This window comes from Hyaena hyaena, unplaced genomic scaffold (assembly GCF_003009895.1).
Source record: "Hyaena hyaena isolate Hyena2069 unplaced genomic scaffold, ASM300989v1 scaffold_262, whole genome shotgun sequence".
Taxonomy (NCBI): domain Eukaryota; kingdom Metazoa; phylum Chordata; class Mammalia; order Carnivora; family Hyaenidae; genus Hyaena; species Hyaena hyaena.
In genome coordinates this window covers 1,051,614-1,059,306 of record NW_024080895.1, presented here as the reverse complement: position 1 = coordinate 1,059,306, position 7,693 = coordinate 1,051,614, and the positions used below count along the sequence as shown (strand labels likewise).

At 43.4% G+C, this 7,693-nt stretch overlaps 1 protein-coding gene across 1 annotated transcript; it reads right to left on the bottom strand.

Moving 5' to 3' along the window:
• Positions 1-4,136: 4,136 nt before the first annotated feature.
• Positions 4,137-7,330, bottom strand: LRRC10 (leucine rich repeat containing 10). The gene has a single exon (XM_039245619.1). The coding sequence runs from the start codon at positions 7,217-7,219 to the stop codon at positions 6,380-6,382; it is 840 nt and encodes a 279-aa protein (XP_039101550.1). The 5' UTR covers positions 7,220-7,330; the 3' UTR covers positions 4,137-6,379.
• Positions 7,331-7,693: the final 363 nt, after the last annotated feature.

Below are 7,693 nucleotides of genomic sequence, written 5' to 3'. Positions count from 1 at the left end.
GATCTGAAGCAGGTTCTGTGCTGACAGCAAGCCCGATGTGGAGCTGAACTGTGAGATCATGACCTGAGCCAAAGTTGGACACTCAACCAATTGAGCCATCTAGGTGCCTGAAAGAGTCCTCTGTTTGTTGTTGTTATTGTTCATTTCTGAGCGCAAGTAGGGGAGGAGCAGAGAGAGTGGGAGACACAGAACTCGAAGCAGGCTTCAGGTTCCACACTGTCAGCACAGAGCCCAATGTGTGGCTCGAACTCATGAACCGTGAGTTCATGACCAGAGCCGAAATAACTGACTGAGCCACCCAGTTGTCCCAGAAAAGTCCTCTATTTTAAAAGTTGCTTTATGGGGCGCCTGGGTGGCTTAGTCGGTTAAGCGTCTGACTTTCGCTTAGGTCACGATCTCACGGTTCATGGGTTCGAGCCCCGCGTCGGGCTCTGTGCTGACTGCCAGCTCAGAGCCTGGAGCCTGTTTCAGAGTCTGTGTCTCCCTCTCTCTCTGACCCTCTCCTGTTCACGCTGTCTCTCTCTATCCTAGAAATAAAAAAAAAAATAAAAAAAATATTAAAAAAAAAAATAAAAGTTGCTTTGTTACAAGCTGCTTCTCGCACCTTTGATGCTTTAAAGGGTAATATCCTTTTTAAGAAGATGGATGTGGTTAGATTAAGCATTACTGATTGTTGTTAAAGCTTTTTGGTTTTGGCAAGTGGTGGAGAATGAGAGAGAATGGGGATAGGCATGTACTTAGTTAATGCTTTAAAGGTGAATTTAGGTTTAGAAGTTATTTTACTACATCAGTATATAGCAGAATGCCCAAGAAATAGGAAAGCGCAGCAGTGGGTTATGAGTTTTTACAGGGTATCTTTGCTAGCTTAATGGAGGGACATCTTATTTCTATAGAAGAGCAAAAGTGTTTTCAAAGAAACACTAATAAAACCACCTGTTCTGTTGGGGTTTTGTTTTTTTGAAGTAGACTCTATGGGGTTTGAACTCAAGATCCTTAGATCGAGTTAACATGCTCTCCTGACTGAGGTTGCCAGGTGACCCCAACCTGTTTTGTTTTTGTCTAAAAAGTTTGTCTCCACATTTTAATACTACTTTTGTAGAAGCTATTAAAACGAGGAAAACTTGGTTTTCTTTGTTGTGGTACTAGTTTATGTCCTCTGACGTTCACATAAAAGAGGAACTTTTCCTGAGATTATCAGAGAATTGCACTGATCCTTTCTTAAGTACTTATCACATCATGACATCAGCTTTCAGCTGGAACAAGTGAGCATATCATGACCAAGGAAACTACAGGTGCCCATAGAAGTGGGTTTAAATAGCTGTCTTGAGGTATTAGATACCTCAGTAAAATCTGAATCTTAAAGGATACTTGGGCATGTGCTCTAAAGGTCTTAAAAAGACTACACCAGTGTCCATCTAAAAAGAGGTAGAAACTTGGGAGCCTCATTGTTACATCCGAGAATAACCCATGCCTCTTTCCCTCTTTGAATTCATATCCTTTGAAACCCTTAACAGATTTTGTCATAAACCTAGATTATCTCAACTTTACAAATTTTAATGTCTTTTCACTTTCAGAGGTTAAATAAGCAACCTAGGCTATTCTATAATTCCTAAAACAGTTTTAGGATAGTTTCTTCTAACTTAAACAGTAAATATGGAAGCAGTGATTTTTTTTTTTTTTTTTGGCAAAATTTTTGTGACATGGAAATAGAGATTTGGAATGTATGTTAATAGTGCCTGCAGAAAAAATTGAGTACTTAGGATTTTTAAATCTATTCTAGGCACTGTGTGTTAACTAAAATTAAAATAATAATAAAAAACCTAGGTAACTTGCAATTTTCCTTTGAAGGATAATACGTATATTGGTAATTCTTCCTATCCCCAAGCCAGGGTCCATTCTTTTTGGCCCCTGGGAGGCCACGGGCCCGCTCACCTTTGCTGACTGTCTCACAACTTTCTGTGGTTTAACCCAGGAGGCATGGCAGGGTATGGGGATAGGCATTTGGTAGTTTCTTCCTACGTGGCTCCCTCTTTCTCTTTGGAGATGGCTGCGTGTCCCTGTGAGACCTACTACTATAGCTTCGCTGGTAGACGTCCTCTCCCCCTTTACTTTTTAAAATTTATTTTGAGAGAGAGTGCATACTCACTTGTTGGAGGGGTGGAAAAAGGGAGAAAGAATCCCAAGCAGGCTCCCCAGTGTCAGCACAGCCCAATACAGAGCTCAGTCTCACAAACTGAGAGATTATCACCTGAGCCAAAATCAAGAGTCAGACGCTCAACCAACTGGGCTTCCCCAGCACCCCTGGTAGCCTCTTTTCTCATTCCTTTTAGCTCTTAATAGATAAAGGTAACATTTCCCTGTTCATCTAGCCTCACGAGTGGCAACTGCTGCTACACTGGCTGTCTCAGTATTATCTTGAATTCCCTCTTCTCCCAGTCTTGTCTAACAGTATTTCTTTGTTAAGGTCTCTCCATGTAAAACCATATGGGATGAATGCATTTTCTTGCCAGGACCCTGACCGATAAAAGTCAACAGAATACTCTTGTACAAAATCCTTTTTTAAAAAAAAAGGTTTTTTTTTTTTTTAACATTTTTATTTATTTCTTAGAGACACAGAATGAGCAGGGGAGGGTCAGAGAGAGAGAGGGAGACACAGAATCCGAAGCAGGCTCCAGGCTCTGAGCTAGCTGTCGGCACAGAGCCCGATGTGGGGCTCGAACCCACGAACCGTGAGATCATGACCTGAGCCAAAGTCGGGCGCTTAACCGACAGAGCCACCCAGGTGCCCCCAAAATTCTTAAAGTCTATCTTGTCTTGCACCTGCTCTAGTATATTAGAACATCAATAAAAGTGTAAAGAGGACTTAACGTTTTTTTAATCATAAAATTACTATAGGATGTTTCAGGTTGTCAGAATAACAAGGACAACCCAGATTTCAGATTTCTGTATTTTATTTGTAATGTTTTATTTTTGAGAGATCATGAGTGGGGGAGAGGCAGAGAGAGAGGGATAGGGTCTGAAGTGGGCTCCATGCTGACAGCTGAGAGCCTGATGCAGGCCTCGAACTCGGAACCAGGAGATCATGACCTGAGCTGAAGTTGGTCCCTCAACCAACTGAGCCAGGCGTCCCATCAGATTCCTTATTTTTAAACTGAGCAGCACCTAACACTTCTTTCAAAGGTTTATTGAATAGGTTATGTGAATTAATTTACACAAGACCCTGAAGATAGTACCTGACTGCCCTATAGTTGTGCTCCATAAATGTCTGTCCCCCTATGCTGTGGGCTTGGGTGTATGATAAAATCTCCAAAATCCAGGTGAACATGGAAGAATTAATACTGGGCACTGAGGATTCAAAATTTGTTTCCTATTCTCCAGAAGTGGGTCGTCTAGAAAGGAAGAAAAGCATGTAAATGTAAGTTTTATAAATAGCACTAATACTCTCTACAGTAGTGAATTAGGTGTATATATACCGTGACAAAAGGCAGAGAGTAATGCCCAGCAGACACATACCCGTGTCTTCAGTCCCAGGCCTCCGGCCTCTCAGGATACATGGGTTTCGTGTCAAGAAATAGTCACGTTTTCAAGTATGTACTTTGGTGATTTTGCATATTCTACAGTAACATAGGAAAAGGGCAAAGTTTATTCATTTAGAAATTGAGTAAATCTTTGATAATCGTGTTGGTGTATTTTCCCAATTAAATAAGCCAGAAGCCTTTCATCACATTGCTGTTCTTTTTCTTATATTCAAGACTATAGCTACTGTTGGTGAAAGTTTTACCGAGCCAGAAAAGGCCTTTCTGTTCTATTGCCATCATACTTTTTCCTTCAACCAAGGAATTACACTGCTTGTAAATAGAAGTACCGTGCTGGATGGTGTGACACTTTGTAAAAAGAACATGTTCTGTAAACATTAGCTGTTCCCTGCCAGGCACTATTCTATGCGTGTTTTACACAGTACTTTGGTTGATCCTTACAGTGCCTTCAAAGGTGGAAATTTACCATTTTACTGATGAGTAACATGAGATACACGGATTGTAAGGGACTAGAAAATGGCAAAGCTGGGATTTGAACTCATGTAGTTAGAAAAGCCATGCTCGTAACCGTCATACTACACTGCTGCTGCGTGACTGCGTGTAGGATATGTGCTTCTATTTAAAATTTACGTATAGTTGATTTTTAGGGCACAAGTCCACTTTTAGGTGTGAGATAATGAACTGTTAGTGATGTTGCATTTTAGGACAAAAGAAAGATTTTAGTTGGCATCACTTGTATTTAGAGAAGCTAAATAAAACCCTGTATAAATTGAAAGGTTTTTCTCCAGTGCATAACATTTTGTGTTGCAGGGCTTTTAAAATTATGAGTAGAAAAGTTACATTTGGTGCTTCATTTTCCTCTTTTTAACTTTGCAGTTATGTCAGAATTAAAAAAAAAAACAGTGGTATGGGAATGTTAATAGACATTTACATGTGTTTTTTTTTTTATAAAATTGACTGAAACCCTATAGTGAAAACATTTTTAGATAGCAAAATCAGTGATGAACATTTAACCATTGACTGGGAAGTGTTCTGTATTATTTTAGAAGGAAACCATTTGACTGCGTGCCAAATGTTTATCACTTGACAGTTGATTCAGACCACTTAAGCTCGTTAGATGTGAGCCCTGTACAGGTCAGTTAGCTTCACGCTGCTTTATGGTTGTAGCCTGTGGTTGTTCTGGAAAAGATGGGTGCATCAATCTTTGGAGGAGGAAGACGGGGTCAAAAGAAAAAGTCCGAGCCATCCATAAGGCTGGCTGTGGACCCAGCTTAGAGGCAGTTTTCTTAGCATAAAGTTTTAGCCTCAACAGAGTATAGTTTCGTTTGTCATTACGCATGAGAAAATAAACTATAAATCCTAGCTGTCCAGTGCGAATCTGGACGCATTATGAAATGAGTTAAATATTTGAAAACCTATTACATTTAAGATTGAAGGGATCTGTTACTCTAATCAGTAGGTTGCAGATATTCTACAGACTGGGAGGTGGCAACAGAAAGAGATTATGTGATAACAAACTTTTTCTTTGGTTTAACAAGAAATATTTTATGGTAGGAAAACACATGAAAATGGTCTGTTGTGTAATGTCATTCCAGAACCAAACTTTGCTGGGTTAAGGTGCTTTTATAGCAAAAGTAACTTTTTAAAAGCCAAGCAAGCACCTGTAAGCTATAGTTAAGATGACACTTTTCCTTGCTGAAAAGGTTCAAGAACATAAAGGACGGTGTTACTAAATCAACCACTGACAGCAGTATCTTTTAAGGTTGATGTATTTGTGGGAAGAAGAAAAGGTCACCACTTAAAAAAATGGCCAAAATGTTTAAGCTTATACACTGACCATCAAAAGACATTATCTACAAAAATCAAATCTGAACAAAGGCTAAGAAACTGAGGCTAAAGCAGAAGCATCTGCAACCTGCAACTCAGATTTCCAAATGCTTGTTTCAAGTAAACAGATTTCTCACCTGCTACCTTTAAGCTAATGTGATCCTGGAAAGTGGGTTCCCTCCATGGAAGGGGATTCAGTTCAGCTCTTCTCCGTAAATGTGAATAAACAGAAGGGCTCTACGGAGGCAGGCAAGTTACGAGGCTCGATTTTAATAAGACCACATTGCCAACGAGAAGTTCTACTTTCTGGAGGACTTCTAGCATTATAGTGACAGTAAGCAGTTGAGAACAGACCTAGGGTCAAACCTTGAAATTTAGGGAAAACAAGTTAAGTCGGCATGAACCACTGTCAAGTGTATAAGGTGACAGCCGGACTCCGCCAGGAGCTATTTTCTATCCAAGGACTCAGCATTCACTAAACTGCAGGGCGAAAGCTTCATCTGGAGCCTTTGCAACAGCGTGGAGTCTGTGAGCCTGACTGGGTAGAAATGTCCTTTGTAAGTGGCCTGAATAAGTCCTAGTTTCATACCACTTATGGTCATTCCTAGTAATAATATATTCTGCAAAGGACTAGAGCCAGGCCACCTGAACTCTTAGGTGAATTCTTGAGTAAATACCTTGTTTGAGGAGTTCGTGAGTGTCCTGACCAGGCACTTCTGGAGTAGAGGACAGAACGCCCTAGCCCTTCTTACTCTTCAGTGTTGCAAAATACCTGTTTGGAGGGGCTCATCTGCTTGCAGAGAGTGAGGCTGCCCATAGCACACAGCTTTGCTTTGGGAGAGATGTTGGCCAGAAATTCTCTCTTCTCAGTGTGATTGAGGCATTTTTTGTGACCTCATCACTCCCCACTGGCAGAGGCGTCCCACGGGTCCCAGGGCAATCCTGTATGCTCTAAAGGAGAGGTCTCCAGAAGGTGCTGGAGTTGGATCCTTGGCATTGACCTACAGCGAAGCTCCTCACGAGTTGGGAGGAAGAAGTAGAGGAGGCAGGGCAGGTGTGTCTCCCTCCTGACTTTCCTCCCTGGCCAAGGCATAGCGTCTGGCTTTTCTGGGGTCAGGCTCTGGCGTCTCCTCTGCCCATCTTCCCACGCGGCGCACGCCTTTGGCCACCTTGGGTGCGTTCCTGCAGGGATTGTGGTCATAGATGACCAGCTTCAGACTCGACAGGTGGGCCAGGCTGGGGAAGTAACGGATGCTGTTCCTGTCCACGTCGATCACCTCCAGAAAGGGCATGTGCAGCAGCACCGGGGGGAAGTCAGTCAGCAGGTTGCCCGAGAGCCAGATGGTCCTCAGCTCTCGGAGGCGCTGGAGCTGGCCCGGCAGCAGGCGCAGGGAATTGGAGCCGGCGTGCAGGGTCTTAAGGAGACGCAGCTCACAGACCACATCTGGCAGCCGCGTGAGGCAGTTGGCCTCCACCCACAGGGTCCGGAGATTCTGAAGCAGCCTCAGCTCACTGGGGAGGTCGCACAGTTTGTTGTTCCCCAAGTAGAGGATGCAGAGCTGTTTCAGAGTACACACCACCTGGGGCAGAGCCTTGAAGTTGTTGAAATCCAGGGCCAGGATCTGCAGATTCTGCAGCTGCCCCAGCTCAGGAGGCAGGCTGTTGAGGTGGTTGTCACTCAGGTAGAGCTTGACCAGCTCTCGGAAGGAGCACACGTGCCCGGGGAAATGGCGTAGCTGGTTCCCACTCAGATCTACCATCTTGTCTACTGGCATCTCCCGGAGGTCTCTGACCACGTAGTTCTGACAGCAGTCAGCGGGGATGAAGGCCACCAGGGCCCTGATGGTGTTCCCCATGCGGAGGCCGGAGGCAGGGTGAGCCCCAGCCCACCGACTCGCTGACGGGGCCCACGGTGGGTTGGGGCCGCTGCCGACTGCCCTGAGGCCGACTCTCCTCTCCCATCCTAACCTGGGATTGGCAGGACCAAAGCCAGTCACTTCAACAGAGGAAAGTGCTCCTGATAGCAACTTGAGTGTCAGGTGACAGGCCCAACGCACAGGGTCTGGGAGGCCAGGCCTGCTTCGCATACTTCCTTTCAGTCACCTAAGCCCCAACTGCCTTTATCTACATGTTTTTGTTTGTTTCAAGCTGAAAATAGCTTCACTGCTTTTTCTAATGATAAAGCGTTAAGACGTTATGTAAACGTGTAACAGAAGAAAATGGAAACCCCCGTAGCCACCGTATTACCCAGAAATATACACTAAACATTTTAGTTTGCTACAGTAACTGATTTATTTTTTTTAATTAAAAAAATTTTTTTAGTGTTTACT

What these genes read in the sequence shown, in the direction of transcription:
- LRRC10 (XM_039245619.1), bottom strand. Translation starts at nt 7,219, where the DNA reads ATGGGGAACACCATCAGGGCCCTGGTGGCCTTCATCCCCGCTGACTGC.